This window comes from Phoenix dactylifera, chromosome 11 (assembly GCF_009389715.1).
Source record: "Phoenix dactylifera cultivar Barhee BC4 chromosome 11, palm_55x_up_171113_PBpolish2nd_filt_p, whole genome shotgun sequence".
NCBI classification, from domain to species: Eukaryota; Viridiplantae; Streptophyta; class Magnoliopsida; order Arecales; family Arecaceae; genus Phoenix; species Phoenix dactylifera.
The window spans coordinates 23,667,348-23,689,012 of NC_052402.1; the positions used below are offsets into that span (position 1 = coordinate 23,667,348).

Here is a 21,665-nt window from a genome sequence, read left to right on the forward strand (position 1 = left end):
TCATCTCATTATTTGAATCATTTGGAAGTAATAAGTTGCATCATCTAGTTTTAACCTTAAACCTAAACATAAAAACATCCAAAAAACTCCAAAAAAAAAAAACGACGATGGAGTCGCTGAATGTACCATATCGGTACGGTATCGGTTCGGCTCGGTTCGGCAACGGTACCGTACCGATACCGGAGCCGACCGGTACGTCGGTACGATCGGTACCGCGAACCTTGGGTAAAGGTCTGTATTTACTGACTTAGGACCAGTATAGAGCCGGTATGCTTGATTTTCAATCCTTGTTCACCGTAAACATTCAAAATCAATTTTGCTGTCATAGGAACCAATGAAGTTTTACTAGTAAATAATACTAGTTAATTTTCATGAGCAAGCAACATTTGCAGCAGGATTTAAGTTCCAGTATACATCAGTCCATACTGGATTGTACTTATAAGGTACTGGTCCAGTAAATCCCAGTATTGGTACCATATTGACACAAGGTATTTAACCTCTATTTTGTGGTTCCAGCCCCAAGAGTTGTATTTGTTCCAGTATGATATTGTACCATACCGATCCATATATACTAGTAAAATACCAATACAGGAACCTGTACCTATACTTCAACCCTTGATTCGCACAATCATTTGCCAACACATCATAGGAATCTAAAACCAACAACAAAAATAACCCACAAACCAATAATAAAGGAATACTAAAGACTAAACATGTTAGGAAATTTCAAATTTCAAGTGAACTATGTAATAAAGCACTAAGATTGGCCGATAACAAGTACATTGACTATCTTACCATTATGCGCTTCAAAATAAACAAATTATCATCACTTGAATCAGTAAAGCAATGTTTATCAGATGAACTGGTATTTGTACTCATGTTGCACTTATTTGGATCAAGATGTAGACAACTAGCAACATGAGATGGATTCTTATGCAGCTGATCAGATGCAGCACCATCTTGAGAACAATTCCAATGAAATGCCAACCAAACTTCACCATATGATCCACGATCAAACCTTCTCTTGAGTATATACCTAAATCCATATAAGATAATCAAATTTAAAAAATAATAAAAAAAGAAAGAGCAAGATGAATCAGAAAAACAAGTATCAACACAAAAAGTACTGAACATCATGAAAGAATAGATTCTAGAATCTAGAATAATACTAGCAAGACAAGCCTAATTATTTTGCTTATCCAACTCCCCCTGTCAACAACTACACCTCCATCAAAGGTTTAAAAATTAAATTATGGTTCTAATTTTGGTTTAATTTTGGTTTAATTTTGGCCAGGCCAAATTATGCTTTGCATTACTCGCAATTTGGCTCCAGTTTTGGCATTTCTAACCAAAAATATCAAATTAGGGAAAAATCCAGGAAAAAGAAACAAAGCAAGTTGAGAACATAACAATAAATAACATTTTAGAATATATTGTTTGCAACAATTGGTTGTACAATTTCAATGGTTTCAAGAAGAAAAAACAAAAAATTACATTTTTAAGAGAAAAAAAAAAAACATGTCACACATGTTCTTAAGTTCTATATCATTTTTTATTTTTAGTGACAATACAATAGAAAAGTATGATGTCTGATATAAGAACTAGGATACCTAATCCTACATCAAAAAATTAATTCTACCTTTTTTGGAGCTCAATATTCCAATGCTTCTAATTTTAGTACTTGGAAAATTCTTGCTGTTTTCGAGAGAGAGGGAGAATGTTTCTTGGAATTTAAATACAAATGAAAAAAAGGTGGCACAAATTTCATCTATGGATGGTAAACTTTGTCTCCATAAGTTATGTTAACCAAAACTCTGACGACCAAGGTTCAAACCATGCCCTAGTTCAAATAAAAAATATTGTCTCCATAGGTTAGTGTTAACCAAAATTTTGGATTGGTTATGGGTGAAACTGAACCTTTTTTTGGAGTTCTAACCAAGACTTCAAACCATGCCCTAGTTCAAATAAAGTTATTCTCAAAAACTCTCTTACAACTTCCTATCCATACGTTATAACCTATACAAATTCAAGCTTCTCTCACTAAGAAGGCCGACAATAATCCATGTCACATGCACATACCAACTCAATCTATTCTCTATTACATTATTCATAAGTGCAGACATTATATTGCCTTCGGCATGCGCATGTTAACTCTGTTCTCGATAGATTACCAGACATCAACCTCAACAATCACATTTTAGATGCTCATCTATAGGTGTATGGATTCTAACATTGCATAGTAAGATGAAACAAGAAAAAATTTCTAGTGCTGCGTTTGAAATGTCTATCTCTAAGGCTCTCTTTGGTAGTAGAGCTTTTGAAAGTAGAGCTTTTGAAAGTAGAGCTTTTAGAAGTAGAGCTTTTGGAAATAGAGCTTTAGCTAGTAGAGCTTTTAACAAAAAACTGTTTGATGTTTGGTAACTACATTTCTGAAGTGTTGTAGAACTTATACATCTATTTTGTAACCTAACTAAAAAAGTACTTTAGTATGACAAAATGACAACAAAGAACATTGCATAGTATTGTATGGTATAATATAATATAATGTAATATTGCATATCATTACATACTAAAATATTATTACATAGCATAATATTATTATAATGTAATATAATATTATATTACATTATCTAGTATAGTATAATAATAAAATATGATATAATATAATAAAATATAATATAGTAACATATTATTACATAGTATAGTATTATTATGTGTAAAATAAGATTTGTAATATAATGTATCATAAAATTATAATATAATATTATTATAATATACTATTATATTATATAGTATACTATAATAGTATAATATGATATGATATTATATAATATAATACAATAAAGTAATATATTATTGCATATTAAAATATTTTATATAGTATAATATTATTATCAAGCTTTTAAATTTCATGGGATGGGGCTATCCTGATTGGCCCATGGAACGAGACACAGCCATCCCGTCCTCTCCCATCCAGACACTTGGGACATAGGATGTCCCAAGATGTGCCCGATCAAGACGCTAAAAGTAAAACAATGGCAAAACGGTCCTATGAGACATCCCACCAGAATTTCTGTAACATAATGTCATTATATAATGTAATATAATATTATATTTATATTATTATAATAAAATTTAATATAATATTATATAGTAAAAATAAAATATGAGAATATATGATATAGTAATGTATTATTACATATTAAAATATTGTTACATGATATAATATTAATATAATATAATATTGTAATATAATGTAATATACCATTATAATATAATTAATATTATTATAATATAAGGTAATATAATAATGTAATACTATAACATAATATAATAGCATGGGTATTTTGGTCGCTACGAAAATTTCATTAAATCAAAAATAGCTTCAGTCAAGTAAAGCTTTTGGTTAAAAGCTCTAAAATAGAGCTTCTCTCAAGTAGATGATTTTCAGCATTTTAGGGAACGAGAAAACACTTTCAATTGTTTTTACAAAACACCACCAAATGGCTCAAAAGTGCTTTTGGAGAGCCACAAAACATTTTCTAGCTCTCCAAAAGCATTCCCAAATGGGGCCTAAATCTTTATATCCTTAAAAAAATAATCCTTTTTTGTCGAATACTGATAGCTAGAATGAAAAAAAAAAAGAAAAAAAATCATTTCACAATCCTAACATGATTGTCTGTATCACCCAATTTTTCTCTCTAATATATCTGAGATGTTTGAGAAAATGGACAAGTTCGTTTTTTTATCGTCCTTTGTTGATTACACAAAGTAACACAAACTATATTTCTAGTAAGATAAAAATCTCATATTGTAAGTAGTAATTATGGAGTCATATGTCTTTACCATGATTACTGATGACAGAGAAAAGCATAATCATCCTTCTTCTTCACAGAAAAAGCATGAAAGCACTGCAAATTGATTAATGCAAAAAAAAAAAACATAATTTGGTTCTTAGTTATGTGATTCATCCTTGTCCCAACAAAAATTCAATATCAGGTTGGCATTTACTACCGCTGTAACTCCAGCACAAGTTAGAGGAAACTGTGCCAACCCAATTGGGTTGGTCAGACCTGGGTTTTTGCATAAAAGTTGAACTTAGGGGCTGATAAGTAACCAGCTGCAATGTCCTTGTGATTTTTCTGCATTAGTGAGAATTAGATGAGAACAGGATGCCTGGAAAGGATTCAGCAGAAGGGACTGGAAAAACTTTTGTGCCTGAAATTCCATGATTTTCAATATAGCAAAAATAACTTTTCTAGACAGACTCCAATGCATTAAAAAATCATAGATTAAATGATCAAAAGTATTTCATCTCCACTTGCTTCTTCCTTCTCTATCTCCTCTCATCAGTTGATTCCCATTGAAGGGGAGAAATCACATGGATCCATCCATACTGCAGATGATTTTGCCTTCTACATCAAGTCCATTACAAATTCTAGTATTTACGAAATATAAAAGGCCATCTAGTTAACTAGCTACCTGAGTATTGTTTGTCGAAAGTCAAACAAGCATTACTTGGTAAAGAACCATTTAGTGAATAGATACTGGCTATCCTAAAAGGATAAAAATGATCTACCTAAAATCAGGTATCTTGTAGCCAAATGATTCTGAAGTGTTGAATCCAGTATCACTGTAAGGAATTGAATCAAGCAAACCAAGAAACTTAGCGAAAACTTCAGGACTAGTGCATTGGCCCTTGTCTCCATCATGCATCCCAAAATGCCAGCATAATTTTTGTTCCTTATACCGTTCTAAAGGGCCTCCACCTGAACATTAAAATAAAAGGATGTAATTCCACCAAGTGGGCAAAAGCAAACTGCAAATATAGCTGAATGGACCCCTTTCTTAAAAAGAATAAAGATAATGTGAATGAGATAACTTCCTAGAACTGTGGCATTAAAGTAATAACAAAAAAAAGTAAATAGATAAGAAATCATGTAATAGTCCATTAACATCTTTAGAATACAGTGATCTAAACTTTTTATATCATGCTAAAATTACATGAGACTTTATGGAGGGAAAAATTTAGAAGGTGATATGTTTGCTTCACACAGTTATGACTACCAATATACAGTGGCCTAGATAAACGTCCTCACCTATATAACCTATATACAAATTTTGACATGGAATAAAAAGTATAAAAATATTATCTTGTTCTCTATTAAATAGCATTCTTACAAAGATATTTTTCATGCTCTGTCCACATTTTGATAGTGCAAAGAAGTAAATGCATAGACTTGCTGTCTGTGCTCATCACAAAAACATGATATAAAATCACTGATATAATCTGACCAATTTATTCTACCACAGAAGAAACCTGAGGTAGCCCAAAACTGATTTCTTATAAACTTTGGAAGATCATGCATTGTTTCTTGGATGTGCTACTATTAACAAGATCTGTGCCAGTCTTATCTTTATTCAAGTGTGGCCCATATACTTGCCAAATTGATGGACAAACAGCATTGCATGAAACAAATAATTATAGGGGCAAAATCATAAATTTTGATCTACATGTTCTTGCACTATTTTTCGTAAAGAAAAAGTGTGGATGCTAGCTTGAAAGATTCTTCCATGAAGCCTTCTCAGCTATGAGTTGTGCTCCATAGCCAACCAAAAATTTTCATGTGAAACGGTTTCGATATAATAACAATGGCCCCATTCCCTTTAACTCTCTATGCTTCTCTTCCTTCACCCTTCTCTTTGCTTCTCTGAATTTCCCATACAGTATCGTTCGTTCCTCCTAATAAGAAATCTTTAGTTATTTTCCATACAGTATCCGGTGGTGAAGTGGAGAGAGAGAGCCCTCGTCCCTCTGTTAGGTAAGTAGAGGGTATAGATTCTCCACTTCTTATTAGCCTAGGTAATTATCACTAACATTCTTAATAGGACATTCCGAGTGGATGCATGCAACAAATCCTCTGATCAACTCATTTAGAGAATCCACAGCTGTATGCATATCATGTTGTCCCCTCAGCAGTACAATAATATTGAGTGAAGTAAATCAACAAGCAAATTATGAGTTTCCACCATCAAATGAAGCCTGACTATAATGGAAAACTTGATAAAGAAACTTAGATTAAGAATCATGCATGAGATGACTCTGTTGCTGATTACACACCACTCTTTGCTTACCTAAGGGCGAGGATATACTAGGTTTCCCATTACTTACAACTCGTAATCCATTGTCAGAAAACAGGACAAGAAAAACCAACTTTGTAATAAAGAATATACAGATGCATAAGAGATCTGCCTTGAGTTTAGATAACTATTATTTAATAGAATTATAATTGAGAGCTTTCAGGCCTTCCAAAGACAATTTGATGTTGTCCTATGGTTGAATTTTAGGTAGGAGCAACAGCATTTCAGAAACTGACAGAAACCTATTAAGTAAAGAGGATTAAAGAAAAAAGTGATCTCCAGGAAAACATGAAATCAAATAGGTAAAGAAATTGGCACCTAAATCAGGTTAGGCCCAATCTGTGCTTAGAATTGATCTGTTGTGCAATAAACCAGTAGACACATGAGAAAAGCAGCAGAGGATAATAATGAAGAAAAATATGGAGAAATGGGATGGAAAAGGAGAAGAAAAAAGGCTGAAACTTGGCTTCTTTCTTTCCCTTCAATAGAACTCCAACAATTCTTAAAACTTGTCAATGCACATGGACACCAAGGTTGAGAGATGTACAACCAGAAGACAATATTTTTGATTCTGCAAAGAACACCAATGTTACCTTTTATAACTCTAAACAATCAAAAATTCACCACATCTAGAACATTTTGGATAAGAACTAAATAACAGAAAAGAAAATATACTATAAACTGGGAGACTAGAGCCACAAGTAAGATTTCTTAAATCTCTGATACCTGCAAAATTTCTCCTAACATTTACTTTCAAAAGACTTTGAGAACAAATACGCTTTTTTTGTCGACCAAGGTTGAACCATTTGATGCTTATATTGCTCAAGTACAGCCCATTGACTCTTTTAACTTTCCAAGCCAAAGACCAACAGAACGTAACAGGAACCAAATTATTACCTTGTAGAACAGTCTAAATCAGAAATAAAAATAAAGAATAACACTTACCATGGTAAGAAACAACAGGTTCTTCTAAGTCATTATACAAGTCAGGCATTTCAACTTCGTGATATTCCTTTGGGGCTTGGAAAACATATTCCATGTTCTCATTCAGATTTTCAGACAGATAGAAGCAACCTAGTCTCTTGAATTTTGTCTCAACCTACATGAACAGCAATCATCAATAATGATTAAACATGTCAAGCACTCCCTTGAAAAATGGAAGAAAATACATCAGAGAATAATCAATGAAGCACATTGACCTGACTACAAAGGACAGAGCTATCAACATCCAATAGTGCATTACACAAGCAATCACAAATCAGATAAAGTTACCAACTTTAAGTTGATAACTGAAAGAATATAAACTCCAATATAAGCTATCCACTTCTACATAAATAAATCCCAGAATTAAAAGGATTGACTTGTTTAAGGTTAATAGTAAAGTTAAATTGACGTACAGGCCCGTTAAGATCATTTGCCAGCAATGCACTACTGGATGAAATTTACACACTCTGTTTAGACTTCACCGAACAGAGCTGTTTGATCTGGAGTCACGGAAGGAATTCGGGTGCAAAACATTGAAGTTGGCCTACGGTTCACCGACTATCTAATAAGCAATCATCTAGAATTGCACTAGAAATTAGGTGGTTCCAATGATGGGGAACTGCTGCATGTCATTGGGCTGAAACCCAGTTAGAATCAATTCAACAGGATTGCCTGCAGATAGCAGGGGGGCAACGAGGTCATTCATTATAAACAATGAACAAGGATTGTCACTTGATGACAGTCCCTCCCCTGAATAAACAAAAAAACCCACTTAAATTTAGTTATTACACTCCAATCAGTATATAAATGGATACATTTACAAGTTAAAGTACTTTCATAATTAAATATAAAGCTGGCAAAAGCATTGGCTTTGTAGATAAGTCGTGCCCACTTAGCTTTGAGACTTTTGCTACTGTGCTGATCTCAAGGTCCCTTCAATGAGAACTCTTTCTTCCTTCCAAAAGGGAAAGGAAACCATATTCGAGTCACCATGTTCAATCCATCCACTAAAATTTAGAACTCTATGTTCTCTATTCTCTGCTGCAAAGATGCTTGTGGAGTTACAAAGTGGGGTTTGAAAGCCCTACCTTCATCCGGTTGCAAATACAATGGTTCCGATGCTTGGATGAAAATGACTGGTTAACTACCAGTAATTTTGTGGTGTCTCTATGAGATGCCATAAAATACTACGGTTTCATGAGTTCCCACTCAAGAAAACCAAAGCTTTCATGAACTCTGGTTATAATCTTGAAGTCTTCAAGGGAAAACTTTGCTAGAATTTTGAATTAGACTTTAACCTAACCCATTAGAAAAAAATGATCAAGTATGAAATTTAACAAAGACCAAGACTGAAAACTCGAGCAAGATCAATCCACGGCTTCTCTTGTTCTGACAATAGGTGAATGCCCATTGCCAAAGTGCTAGTATAGGGTTTACATGACCTAGAAATCTAGGAACCCTTGCCCATCATCTAGGGCTAAAGCAGTTCGGATATAATCCAACCATATCCGATACGGGTCAGATTCAGATATGCTTGATTTTTCGAGATTTATATTCAGATATCTATATAACAGAATGCATCTTTTAAGGTACAAAGTTGTCTAAAATAATTTGTAAAGCCTAGGATTTGAACCTCAAACATCTCATTTAAAACACAAACAACCCACCACCAGACCACAAGATTGTATCTAATTTATATAGGTCGTTCTTTTAACTTATTGAAAAGTATTCAGGTCAATAAATAACTATTTCACCACATATGTTGTTATATTTCATATTTTAATCATTGTTTTCCATAAAAAATAAATATTTTTCTTGGATAAAAATGAAATTTTAATTATAGATATTTTCAAAACTTTATTGACTAAAATATTGATAAATATTAGCAACTTCTATGTCCTACTACATTTATTTATAAATTTTCTTACAAGCTCTCTAAAAAACTAGATAAATCATGATTATCTTTTATTTATGCTATAAACAAAAGTAATGATAATATTTGATGCAAAAACTTATTGGTATTCTTTATATTATATTTTTTATTTTAAATGGTTTCAATTTTTAATATTCAAATACAAATCTAGTCAAACTAGTAACTTGGACACTTGACCATATCGATCTCCATACGGATTTAATAACCATATCTTAAATATTTAATTATCTTGTGTTGCATGCAATCTGCATAACGAATTACATTACCATCCAAGGTTTACCGTATCGTTCGGTACCGTACCATATCGGGCGCATGGTACCGTACCGGTATTGAACCGGTATATGGTATCGTACTTTACCGGTGTTGAACCGGTATATGGTATCATACCGTACCGACATTTAGTACGCTAAACTTTACCATACCATACCACATACCGACACTGTAATAGGAATGGTAGCAGTATGGAGTCTAGTACTAAGACGGTGAACCTTGTTACCATCTTTTATGATTTTATAATTAACATTAGCTTTCATCATTAAGTTCTGCTAAAAATTCGATTTATATCCGAATAATATCCAATCCAACTTATATCTATATTTGGATAGAAAAAATATGAATATAACTAGCATCTTATTTGTATCCGTATTCGCTCATGACAAATATGGATATACTTAATATCCAATTTATATGTGTATTTGTTTAGAACAAATATGGATACTAATTTTGGTGTCCAATTAATACTCGTATCCATAAATATATTCGTCAAAAAATATGGATACAAATATGGATAACCAGTATCCAATCCGTTTTCAGCCCTACCATCATCCAAAGGTTGAAGCTGATGACAGAGTTATGATTTTTCACAACTATGTTGCAAGTTGGCTCGGTCACACCAACTTGAATCGATCTAGGATCCTAAGAGGGTGCACTCAAGTTGGTCAACACTCATTAAGCCATTACATAAATAAGAACTGTAACTTGGCTAGCCCAAATCACATTAATGGTTCTCAAGTTCAAACCCAAGTCCAAGACACAAGCAAAATTGTCTAAGTATTAAAGTCTCGCAACTAAGGGCAAAATCATGAATAGAAATAAAAAATTCTCCAAAATTACAAGGTGAACCAACATGGCTCACCACAAATCCTTGAAAAGCCTGAGGGCAGGATAGTGCAACGCTTATTATCTTGGCACATTGTAGCCCAAAGTAGAGGGGTATTTCAGTAATTAAAATATCACTTTAGCCAATTTACTGATCTAACCAATATGGCTTTTTACGAATCTTCTAACCGTTAAGGTTATTACGGTAAATGGCTTAAGGATTTGAAGTGACAATCCTCAGTTGGCTAGTATAGACAAAATTGGCCTGTAGTTTGAAATCGAATTGACTTAAATTGAGAAAACTAGGCCCCAACTCTATACTTAAGTCTCTAATATAGACTTTAATTGAAATTAACTTCAATTAAACAAATTAACGAAATTTTATAACATGAAATCGGCCCAAGAGTTGTTTAATGGCTAAAACCAACATTAAATGGGTAAGAAGCACCACGTCGCCAAATCAGTCATGGTCGCTAATTGTGATTAAAGTTGAATTTTAATGAAATTTGCAATGCATGTGTCAAGATTGACTTGTACATTACATAATTTGTTAATTGAATACAAGATTAACACCTAAATATAAACTAATTAGGCTAAGAACATGGGTTAACTTAAAAATCATAAATAAAATTTAAGTGAATCTAACCAACTTGAATTGAATTGATGGTCCAAGCTGCATTAACTAAAATAACACACTTGAATAATCCTAACATTGATGCCAAATGTCATTAAATATCAATTAAACATTGAACATGGGCTGATTATCCCAATCTAAACTGAATGAGTTGGAATTAAACTCGAACCTGTGTTAGGTTCAAATATTGTCCTATATGATATAACAAGATCCAAATTGGATAAAGTTTGCGCCACGTGACACCAAAAAACTCAGTGTGACTTTTAATGTCTCGAGGGTCATTTGGAAAAAAATTTCCAATCCACCCCTGACTAATAAAGAATAAATTATTAAAGAAATTAATAAAATGAAATAAAATATAACTCAAAAATTGATAACTTCCAATCAACCGTATCAAGTAAACTCCCTTTCCTTTATAACCTAATCCAGGGTTATTTGGTGAAGAGCATCTTCAGGAATGATGCCTAAGTTGAACATGTTAGCAGGTTGTTATTGACCTTCCCCTCCACCAGAGTTTAGAGAATATCCCCCTTTCAAGTTGTTTTTAAGAGTTTCAATTATTGGAAGTTCTTTCTTTTTTTTATTACCTTTCTAGCATATGTATAAGCCTGAATCCATTCGAATTCTAAAAAGGATTGCAAATGCTTAACATTTTGAGAAATTCTAGGATCAAAATCATTATTCAGAAGCACACCTAGCAAGGTTTACCCAAAAAGATTCAACATGAGATTTACCTCTCTCTCGAAATGACCTATTACCTCCATTCCCTTGCACACCTTCATTACCTTTGGGGAGGCTTACACCCCATAGAAACTGTCTACCTGAGAATGTCCCTTGGCCCATAGGTCCTGACCCAAGGTTTGTATTCTAGCTCTTCCAGAACAATATCTCACTGATGGCTTGGGCCTTCCAGAGGGAGGCCTTCTTTGCCTTCTGCCTAAGCAGCATAGGAAAGGCCCAAAACCAATCCTACAGAATAGTAAGGCTTCATAGGGCTTTTTATTCTAGGTGCAAGTAGTCTACATTTTCACAGACATGTCTATTTAATCGAGCCGCTCTCCGAGAAAAATTCTATATTATTACAGATATGGTATGCTGTACCGATCGGTACAGGTCGGTACCGGGCGTACCGTACCCGTACCGATGGTAACCGGTATCGGTACGCCAGTGTCGGTACGCCTGACGTACCGCGTACCGTACCGTACCGACATTCGGTACGCTTATACTAATGCGGCACCGGTACGGGGTTCGGTACCGGTACGGCGAACCTCAGACACTCACTCACTTACACCCATGGTCTGCCGTACCGGTCCGTACCGGCCGGTACGGGCCGGTACATACCGGTCCGGCCTAGGACCGGTACCGAATCAGCGTGGAATCCGGTACCTGTGGTTTATTGTTGGAGAACCGGTACGGACCGGTTCGGACTGGTCATGACCGGTTCGGACCGGTACGTGATCGGTTCGGACCGGTACGGGACCGGTACGGGATCGATTCGTACCGGTCCGGGCCGCTACCGGTACGCCGACCGGTACCGGTACGGCGGACCTTAGTTACACCTTTCATGCAGGTTAGAACTTACCCGACAGGAATTTCGCTACCTTAGGACTGTCATAGTTACGATCTCCATTCACCCTGGTTTTGATCGCCATTCACCTGGGCTTTGATCGCTAGCTCCCCCATCATCAAGCAACCAACTTCCTTGACCTTGCGGCACTGGGTAGGCATCGTCCAACTCCATTGAATTACCAGAATCCCTGTTGTATATTTGAAGTAGATGGACCTTCTTGCTTCTCTCATTGTACAATCCTCTTCCCAAAGAGCCCCCTTTCTACTAGTTTACCCCTTGTAGCGAAAATGGTGAAATATCTAATTGTAAACTTGAGTTACAACTTACAAGTCATATACTTGCTAGCAACATTTACATCATTTTTAACCAGTATACCTCCCCCAATGCATCAATTGCGATTAACCAGAATTTTGGTCATTTCACATTCTTGTCTTGTAACTTGTATATTTGCATTTTCTGCACTATTAAATATAACTCTGGGATAGATTATTGATTTCCAGCTAGCTTATTCAGTGGTGGTTTGCACTATTGCAAACATAATTAACGAGGGTTGAGTGTTCTGAAAGGAACCCAGGAAACATAGTTCCCACATTCATCTAACATTTTCTATGTACACCCATGATCTTCATGAGGCCAAATCATTTTCTCTGTTCAATTTTGTGTTAATTCATAGGCACGTAATATTTTATGTGCCATATCAACACATGGTACTGCTAGGAATCGCTTTAAGCAGAAGTAAAAAGGGAAGAAAAGGCATAAAAATACACTTAATACCAAGCAGTATGAGGTTGATTAGGTGCTACTTCAAGATATTTCAGCAAAAATCTGTCCCAAGGGGATGTCACATATCGGTTCCTCATCCATACAGCATGTACCAGCCAGTGTGCATGGTATTTAAATCCTTGGTTTACGCAATATCAGTATAACAAATTCTAAACAGCGGTTAATAATAATTGATCATGGATTCCTCATTAAGAGAATACTTTCTCTATAGATGGTAATTAAATGCTAAATTAATTTAAAAAAATAAACCAACAGATGCACAATACATACAGGAACATTAAGAGGTCTGGAAAAAAGAACTATATAATTATGAAATGCAAGTAAACAATGCTAGAATGTTGATCTTACCAACAATCGCTTAAACTTCAATGTTATCCGGTCAAAATACTCTCTTGGTAAAAGACTTGTACTTATTGCATCATCTGTTGGCCATAGTGGAATTCATATCAAGGGAACATAATGAATTAGCTTGTGCGTAGCCAAAGTCAAAAGAAAAAGGGGGTCCTTGAACATCAGATGTTATGAAACAAGGAGATTCTTAAGGAACTTAAAATCAAGTAAATTGAACTTGTTGGTTCATATGTTTGTAATGAAAAATTCATTAACACATTCCGAATATACTGAAGTTGCCTATACTCGTGCATGATTAAATGATCCAATTCTAAGACTCTGATCTTCATAAATTGCCATAGATATTCAAGAGGCCATACGGTGTTTGTTATTTGTGAGTGATGCAGTATTATCTAACGAGACAAAAACGTATGAAACTTAGAGTGGACTAGCAGAGGTATACGGATCAAAAAAGTACCAAAGACCAACATAAAATATATGTAAATACAATTTTCATGAAAATACAAACAATGACTCCATAAAAAAAAAACTAGGAGCAGCATGGTGGAAGTGATACATTTTAATAATATATGACTAATGTATGCAATTGAGACTAAAATTTTATAATAACATGGATTATAATGTTTAGTGAGTCAGAGCATTAGGCAACAAAAGAGGACTGGAGCATTGTGCACAGTGCAACAAAGATAAAAGATAAATGATAAAGACCATAAAAGCAGAAAGTATGAAGACCATAAACTGATAAAAGAACCCAGTAAGGAAATGAGCTGATTTAGGATTTGCTTCTCAGCTCCTATGGAGTGTATGTACCTTGTCATCTTTCATCACAAGTCTGTAAGTGAAGGTATTATCCAAATCTCACTCATATATGTGAACAGCCATGGTTTGCCACACCCCATACTGGTGCATACCATACCGGAGAAGCACACCTACTACATGACCAACTTCTCTAGCCACAAGGCTAAACCATTATTTTCTTATTGCAGCAGTCGCATGAGGCCTCTGTGTAAAGAAAATTCCTGTTCTTCAACTCTTCAAACTTTCCTTTCCATTCAGGCTTGAACCCGAGCCTATGTTTGACTGAAATCCTATCGATATTCGGCTGGTTTCTTGTGTCTTAATTCTTTGGCATCAATAAACCTAGATTAATCGAAGTCATGTTCACCTCCGCCTTTGAGAAAAAAAAGGCTTGCTATCCACCAACATGACGCCCTTGTCTTTTGCTAGGAACTTTAACCTTTAACCTGCCATCCACAATCACCTTCTAGATAGCATTACAAACGACAATACAATTAGCCATGTGATGGCTCAACTTATAATGTCATTTGCAATATGTTTTGTCCTTCAATTTCTCTAGCGCGGGGAACTTGTGATTGTTGGATAGTCTTTCTGCCTATCTTTCAAAAGATGATCAAATATTTGTTCTATATTGATGCTATCAAAGGAGTACTTCGCATCACCTTTGGAACAGGTTGCCCTAATACTGGCAGATTCTATGGAGTCGGCCTACTTAGGACTTTGCAAACATATGGCCTATTGGTCGGAATCTCAGTCACATCAATTTCATTGCAATCATCCCCTTCAAAACTGCATAGATCAAAATCATCCAATTCCAAGGCCGAGGCTTTGTAGTTTGGGTTTCTCATATACAGCCCTTTGGACACCTTTTTCTGCTCTCCCTACAAGATAGCCTTATACTTAGCTTCTTAGAGTGGTTGGCTAGAAGAGGTCTCAGAATTCCTGCCTGGCGAACTTCTCAGTTCCAAGTTTAGGCCATTTTGTGCAAACTTCATAGATTCAACCTCTCTCAAAGAATGTAGTAACAGTGTCTGGCCTTCTTGAATCTGGACATAAACTACTCCACGGATTCTCCAAGCTGCTCAACCTAGCAAGACAACTACCGATACTTCGAGCTCGGTACAGTAGAATGGCACGTGGAATTGAGACTCCAAATCTTGCCATGTGAGAATGAAGTTCAAGGGTAGATTCACATACTAGGTGAAGGTCGATCCAGCTAATGAATTCACAAACAACTAGAGTTTCAAAAAGTCATTAGCCCCAGCCTCACCACATTGGACAAAATATTGACCGATATGCTTGATAGTCAAGAGCTTGTCCCACGAGAATCTTAAAAAATCAAGGATGTTGTCGCCCCTAAGAAATTCATAAACCTGGTCAAACTGAGTATGGCTTTCGGTATACTAGCCTCAAATAGGCCGATAAATCCATCCCAATTGATCTCGAACTAGTTCAACCTATTGACAGACATTTGGAAAATTCACTCTCCATACCGTAATTGACAGGTTCGGCAGTATAAGTCGGTCTCGGCACCGGCTAGAAAAGTAAGTCGTGATACATATTGTACACACCTAAGTTAACTTAGTCTTGCCCCCTAACATATAGATTTGGTCCCGCTAGTTGCTGGAGAGGTGGCAACAGCACCCATTAGGGTGATTGCCCCCATCCCTCGATGCAGGAGCAAGTTGTGCTGAGAGCTGATTGAATTACGGCCTCCCCTCAGTCGCCCCAAAAGGACGACTAATTTTGACAACTGGCACTGGTGAAGCTCTACCGATATTTCTCCTAGCAGCCATCCGAAAGTCAAGGTTGGTGAACCCAAGCCTCAGCTCAAGCGATGGCCTAACAGGAACCTGAGAATCTATGATCATGTGCTCAATTCAGCCATCTAATCATGCACCTGCTCTCAAAGTAATTTCTTCATTGTCTCAATCTCTAGGTCACAAGGATTCTTCAAGATGATATTCGTCCTTTCCTTTTTCATAGGCCGAAAGCTTCTAGAAGTCAAGCTTTTCCAATATCTTGACTTCCCCATATTGCAAAGGTTAATGGGTCGATGAAGAATTGGCTAGGTTTATCACAAGGTACACTAGAGTGAGCTGTGGCACTTGGTAGTGGTTGGCTATGATGCAGACAAGTTGCTCAACTAGCTTCACCACAAGACCAAAGACACTTTGTGTAATTCCATGAATGTCATCATCACAATGGCCATCTAACTAGCAACTGCTTCCAACAAGTCACGCTGACTTTTATCCATGTAGAACTTAATTTGCATGACCATCTCCTGAAAGGGACCAACTAGCGAATAGATCATTTCCGACTGTGGAATATGGTTTTCAATTCCAGGTTCCCTAGAGTGAGCAGAGTCGTTCAGGTTGCTAAGGACTTCAACTCCCATGAGGGGCGGAGAAACAAGTTCAGACGGCCCAGCCTGTGAATTCTGAGGCTCCTCAACAAAATGCCATGGACTTCGTAGTAGTCCAAATGCTTGAATATCCATCTTCCTCGGCAGCATGATGAAAACTATGCAACAAGGTTAGACTGGGCATGCCAGAAAAACTTGTTAGGCTCTCCAGCGGGATGGCAAGTCCTGTGGTTGGGTCTAATGATAGTGCGGGCATGCCACCAGCATCAAATAATTGGGCGGAGATAAAAAGGGCGGGAACAGTAATAGTAGCATGGGGCCAAACGGCCTAACCTTCAAGGACTTTTGCTACTGAAACACCACCTCCTCGAAAGAGGAGGTAGGGTGTAGCCAAGGCTACAAGGTATTCTACTGCTACGGATAAACTAGAGTCCTGCAAGAAAACTAAAGCATAGAATTCGAAAAATAAAAGCAAGGGTAACTTAAAAGATAAACTGGTTGTTTGAGTACAGAAGAAGAGTTTTTTTTGTTCAGATTACATTCTATTATTTATACAACATGACTAAAACTAGCAAATAGTTACTAATAACTGTAGTTGTAACCACCAACGTGGGTTCCCCATCATTCCTAGTAATTTCCAGCAGTTTTGCTCCATCAATCCATGTATCTCCTATGCTACATAACTGCAAGCCACAAATTTTGACAATCACCTAGAATAGCATTTAGTATCTTTCAACCTACGCCTCTATGCCTCCTACGATCACTTCATCTGTCATGGCCAAATCCCATTCGGCCTAGAAGGGATCATGTGACTCCAACCTATCCTGGTTCTAAGCCTTGTCCACGTGACACCCATTCATGGCCACTGCTGAGGTGAGGCGTAAACATGTGTCAATTTAATTTTACAGAGCCAATAACCAGATTTTCTATGATTAAATTCAATTCATCCTATCTATCCTCATACTATCAATTATCCAATATTTCAATGTATATGAGTATTCATATGTTTGACAGGGGAGAGGTTCTAGTGTTATAAACAATGCATATTCTAACTCATGGATTGCATAACCATAATGCTAACCTGTGCAATTAACACATAGGAGTCTCATGAAAGATGTAACACGAGTTGAACAAGAAGAGATGTGACATATGACAATGCATTGTGATGCTGCCCTCATTCATGAATCATTGCATCATTTTGACATTCCAACACTAGCTTCTCAAATTTCAATTAACATTATTTAAAACAAATAAGTTCATGAGGAAACATGAATTGAAACAACCGTTATTGTTAAAGTCAACCATTCATTTTCATTCTTGATGATTTTCTTTTCTTGTCACATACTGAATTCAGTCATCTAGAATGGATGCTTGTACTAGAAATATAGTTTGTTGATACATATATACAGACATACATACACCTATCTACCCTAAACAAATGCTCACATGCATATACCCTAAACAAAAGATCACACAAGAATGATCCTAATGAGCCATTGATAGTTCAAATGAAAGATACCGAACACATATACAAGGGGAAAGAAAAATAAGCATTGAGACACTATACTACCATCAAATGTACAAATCAGTGGCCCATGAGAAATAATAAATTTGAAAATTAAGTTGGGATAAAAAAGAGAAAAAAAGATCAGATTAATGGTATCAATGTAAAGGTTACCTGACTTTTTGAACAAGAACCTATGAAGTCCAAAAAATGATGAGTCAGAGGTTTCTTCTGAATCACAACCGTCTTTCACAACAGATCCAAAAATACTAAAAGATCCCAGAGGAACAACTACAACTGCCATGTTGTCCATACTACCTTTTTCAAGTGCAATCTTAACTATATAGTCAGCCAAAGAGTGTTTTATAGTACGAATGGAATCTGAATTCATATCTGCTCTTAATTTCTCATACCACAACAAATCACAAACCTCTTGTGTTGTCATCTTTTCAAAAATTCCATCTGATGCAGCAATAAGATAACTGTCATTGCTTGTTAGAGACTGCCAATCTGTCACCTCAGGTGTGGATATAACACCATAACTGACCATGATCAAGATCAACAACAGCTGAATGAGATGGAGTTGGAAATATTGACAAAAAAAAATTCAGAAAATAAGACAATTGCAGTTGTTTAAACATAAAGAAGCCATATTAAATATTCAAGATTGCCTGTGCACTCTGAAGAATTTTTACCCATAAATTAAATATGGTAGCTTTCCTCCTTTCATGTGGTCACATATTCTGGGAGTGCTTAGCAGCTTTGCCACCATAAGGGCAAAGATTTTCCTATAGATAGACGGTTTCCAGTAGTTGTGGACCTCTTCTATCATCCAGACTCCTACTGCTAGTACAGGGCAGTCTCAATTCTGTTCCAGATGGTGGGATCCTCACTTCCGGGTTTGGGAGCTTTCTTAATGGCTATGCCTTACAGTGGAGCCACAGCTAGTGAAACTGCTGCTTCTACATTTTCTTCTAATGTTTTCCTATCAGTTATTTATTACGTAAACTTGCTTTGTGGCAAAGAAACTTAATGCTTATCCAACAACAAATTCAAATGTTACCATGAGAGATGATCATATGCCATCCACATAAAAGAAAGAAGGCTTGTGATTAAAGTACTGAGAATTAGAACCTTACTTTTTGAAGGGAACATCACCTATAGCTCGAGATACAGCTAGTTCACCATTGATTCGAAGCACACCAGCCCACTCCAAAACATAGCCACCAGCAGCTTCCACTCGGCTTCTTTCATCTTCTCTATCAGGGTGATGATCCATTGTCAGCTCCTTAACATAATATGTCGGTCCATCATAATTTGCCAACTCTGAGATCCCATATTTAGTAACAGGAGAGAGAGCACCTCTATTTCTTCTTTGTCTATTAAGTTTTGACCTATTACCTGTGATATAAAATGTGCAATGTGCATCAATTGTATTAGTCTGTAATGGTACGATCTATAGCATAGAATATCCATGCCATATCTAACAGAATGAACCAATACAAAACAGCAAGGCATCTATAGTACTTACTACTTGGCTTAGTCCATACAACTTGCTCAATGGTTATATCATTCATGCATATCAATTAGTTCCTCATATCCACTTAGTACCATTAAGTAATTATGTTGTTTCTTTACGTTGGAACTTGCTTCGCTTATTGATTTTCAATGTAACATTAAAATTCTTCAGATATTGTTGAGCACATTCCCAAACCTCATTTAACAGGAATTAACATTACTTTCCTAACATTTAGTTGGATTAGAGACTGATATCCTGCTCCCTTGACCCAAATTGACTGGGCTCTGAATAAAAAAAGGAGAACAAATTTGCGATAAACAGATCCAAAGCCTTTTAAGACAGTTTGGGGCATAAGCAAATCCAAAACCAAAACTCCTTTGACACAACTGCCTCTAAGATGACAATGAGAACATATCTTAGCATTAATGATTACATAGAATTATAGTAAGTAGTCTATTTATTAGTTCTTGCTACTCTCGAAGGAGGCCTTACTCATCTTTACACAGACATGTTGGTCATATAGCTTGCTCACATATAAGCCAACACTCGTCCCAAAGATCCAGTGGGATGTTTGAATTTTCAAAAGGCCATGATGACTAGAGGTTCAAAGTATCTTAAAATATTCTAGTTATTTCAAAAGATACAAGTCCAGTGACTTATAAACCAGCAAGAAAAGTTCTCATATAAACCCAAAAAATCCTAAGAAAATAGCCAACAAAAAATCACTACCTGCTTATATTTCGCTACCATCAAGCATAGATCCAACTATTTTAGGAATTGGTGTCAGATCTGGGATTGAATGCTTAGCTCAGATTTAGGTACAGATAAAGCAAGATCCAACTCAAGCTGCCACTTGCATGCTTAAGCATTCAACTATCAACTAGCAAGAAATTAAATAGTCTAGACAGGGCTTCTTTCAGGATTATCTTTGCATGGAATTTAAAATTCAGCAACATCTCATGTTCTCATGACAATGCATATGATCCAAATTCAGCAGTACTGCACCTTTTCATTATGCATATCAAATATCAGCTAGATATAATACAATATAAAGAAGCATGCCAAAATTTGAGTGGTATAGGCATGATATGAACTATGCCGACTATACACTAATGAGAATTTTATCTTCACATGAATTTAAGTTCTATTCAGTGGTCCAAGAAGTAAGGAATTAACCAACAAACTTAAGTAACAGTCTATATTGATGCATACAGGCCACATTTGATCATATCCGTAAACTATTGGTACTGGTATGCTCCCCATGTTGGACTGTACTGAGACATTGTATTTCACCTTTATTTTGCTATGCCGGCACCAAGAGGCATACCATGTAGCTGAACAATGTTATAAATAATTACTAGAATTTCATGTTGCCAAAATAGTTATAGTCTAGTTCAGACCAAAAAATCCTAAAGGGAAACAACATTAATTTCATTGAAAACTAAAAGTTGGCAAAAATTCTAGAGGATCTAAGCTCCATGTTTTATGTTTTAAAATTGCTAGAAGACTTACTGTTAACCGTATGTTCAACTAGCAGACCTAACTTTCTATCACGGCTATCATGAAGGAAAGAACTTCAATTTGGGCAAAAAAAAAGCAAGAAAACCTTGAGATCACCTTTCATTAATGAGCTGCATGATGAGAGTGGAGATATATGGAAAGAAGAACTGTGGCAACAAACTATGGCACACCCTTCAAACTTGACGTAGAGTTCCCTCAAGCCAGTGAAAGATGATGCATGAGAAGAGGGGGATAAGTGTTTAGTAGCATAGGATGAAGAAAAAGGAGAATGAAAAAGCAGAAGACAAAGGGAGAATGGGGAGCTCAGCCACTACAGAGGGATGAATGAGTCATACAGGACATTATTTAGGAACACCTAACCACCCTAAAAGTCTTCTAGTATTCTGCTTATGTTCCTACATTGTTATGGTCTGGCTAAAGTCTACATACATAAATACAAACATATATCTACATATATGTATGTA

The 21,665-nt window shown here is 35.9% G+C and overlaps 1 protein-coding gene across 6 annotated transcripts in view; it reads right to left on the reverse strand.

The window, feature by feature from the left end:
• Positions 1-21,665, reverse strand: part of LOC103718236 — a 94,283-nt gene that overhangs the window by 66,453 nt on the left and 6,165 nt on the right. For all 6 annotated transcript variants that reach the window (XM_039131925.1, XM_039131921.1, XM_039131922.1 and 3 more), the window contains exons 5-10: positions 19,301-19,562; positions 18,336-18,703; positions 13,492-13,565; positions 7,087-7,240; positions 4,580-4,769; positions 796-1,036 (exon numbers count right to left, since the gene is read on the reverse strand). In XM_039131925.1, coding sequence (XP_038987853.1) covers positions 796-1,036; positions 4,580-4,769; positions 7,087-7,240; positions 13,492-13,565; positions 18,336-18,703; positions 19,301-19,562 — 1,289 coding nt within the window. The remainder of the gene's footprint in view (positions 1-795; positions 1,037-4,579; positions 4,770-7,086; positions 7,241-13,491; positions 13,566-18,335; positions 18,704-19,300; positions 19,563-21,665) is intronic.